The sequence below is a fragment of the Vulpes lagopus genome, chromosome 15, assembly GCF_018345385.1.
Source record: "Vulpes lagopus strain Blue_001 chromosome 15, ASM1834538v1, whole genome shotgun sequence".
Lineage (NCBI taxonomy): Eukaryota > Metazoa > Chordata > Mammalia > Carnivora > Canidae > Vulpes > Vulpes lagopus.
In genome coordinates this window covers 21,813,606-21,815,168 of record NC_054838.1, presented here as the reverse complement: position 1 = coordinate 21,815,168, position 1,563 = coordinate 21,813,606, and the positions used below count along the sequence as shown (strand labels likewise).

General features: G+C 42.7%; 1 protein-coding gene across 1 annotated transcript; it reads left to right on the top strand.

The window, feature by feature from the left end:
* The first annotated feature begins 329 nt into the window (after positions 1–329).
* LOC121475969 (olfactory receptor 52A1-like) lies at positions 330–1,280 on the top strand. The gene has a single exon (XM_041729670.1). The coding sequence runs from the start codon at positions 330–332 to the stop codon at positions 1,278–1,280; it is 951 nt and encodes a 316-aa protein (XP_041585604.1).
* The last annotated feature ends 283 nt before the right edge of the window (positions 1,281–1,563 follow it).

Here is a 1,563-nt window from a genome sequence, read left to right as displayed (position 1 = left end):
GGCAGAGGGAGAAGCAGGCTCCATGCAGGGAGTTCGACGTGGGACTCAATCCCAGTCTCCAGGATCATGCCCTAGGCTGAAGAAGGTGCTAAACCACTGAGCCACCTGGGCTGCCCTCTAGCAGAAGTTTTGTAGGATTGTTTGCTACTACTGTGTTAGCACAGAACCTCTGAATAATCCAGCCAAACTGTAACCCAAAGCCTAAACTTATTTCTTCAAGGATCGATATGTCTGAATGATAGTGGGGTTTGTGTCCTCTTCACTTCTCACTCCCATTCTCTTTCTGCAGGATTGAGGATTAGTGATGAAAAGAGAGAGCACAAACTTCCATGGCATCCATTAACATGTCATATCTGGACCCCACAACAGTGATGCTAATTGGGATCCCTGGACTAGAGCATGTGCAATTTTGGATTGGATTTTCCTTCTTTGTAGTATGTGTGGTGGCTTTTCTGGGAAACATCATTTTACTGATCATCATTCCTGCAGAACGCAGCTTGCATCAGCCCATGTACATCTTCCTGGCAGTGCTGGCAGCCACAGACATAGGACTCTGTGTAGCTATTGCTCCCAAGATGTTGGCCATCTTCTGGTTTGGCTCCCGCTCCATGGCTTTTGATGCTTGCTTAGCCCAGCTTTTCTTCATCCATTCCTTGCAGGGCATGGAATCTGGCATCCTGTTGGCCATGGCCTTTGACCGCTATGTTGCCATCTGTGATCCACTGAGGCACACAACCATCCTCACTCCTTTCATCTTGGTTACTTTGGTGCTGGTTGTGGCAATTCGGGCAATGGTGCTCGTTGGCATTCTACCTGTTTTAATCAAAAGACTACACTTTTTCCATTCCATTGTGATTGCTCACTCTTACTGTGAGCACATGGCTGTGGTCAAGCTAGCTGCAGAAGACATCCGAGTCAATAAAACATGTGGTCTCCTTGTAGGTTTTACAATACTGGGGTTTGACATGATTTTTATTATTATTTCTTACATTCTTATTTTCCAGGCTGTTTTCCGTCTACATCAAAAGGAGGCTCGGCTCAAAGCGTTTAATACATGTACAGCTCACATTTTTGTTTTCCTTGAATTTTATATTCTTGCCTTCTTCTCCTTCTTCAGCCACCGTTTTGGACATGTTGCTCCGCCTACCCACATTCTTCTGTCTACCATCTACCTGCTTGTGCCACCTGCACTCAACCCTATCGTCTATGGTGTAAAAAACAAGGTGATTCGTAAACGTGTGGCACAGATTTTTTTTCTGAATTGTCAATCCCGGCAGTAAACTATTAAGTGGTTATGCTCATGGGCAGAATACTTTTACTTTCCAGGGATGGAGACAGGTTGAACTCTGGGTGTTCATTATTGGGGGCTTTACTTCAATATGCCCAAACATAAAGGCATTTATGAAAAGACTTTTATTTCACAAACTTCAGATAGTTTGTGAAAAATCTATTCAGGTTAAGACTGCTATTATTTCTATTCATTTTAATTCTAATTTCATCTTTATCAATGCACTTCCTTTTTATTTGTTTAATTTGCAATTCTTTTACTTTTTTAAAAAGGAT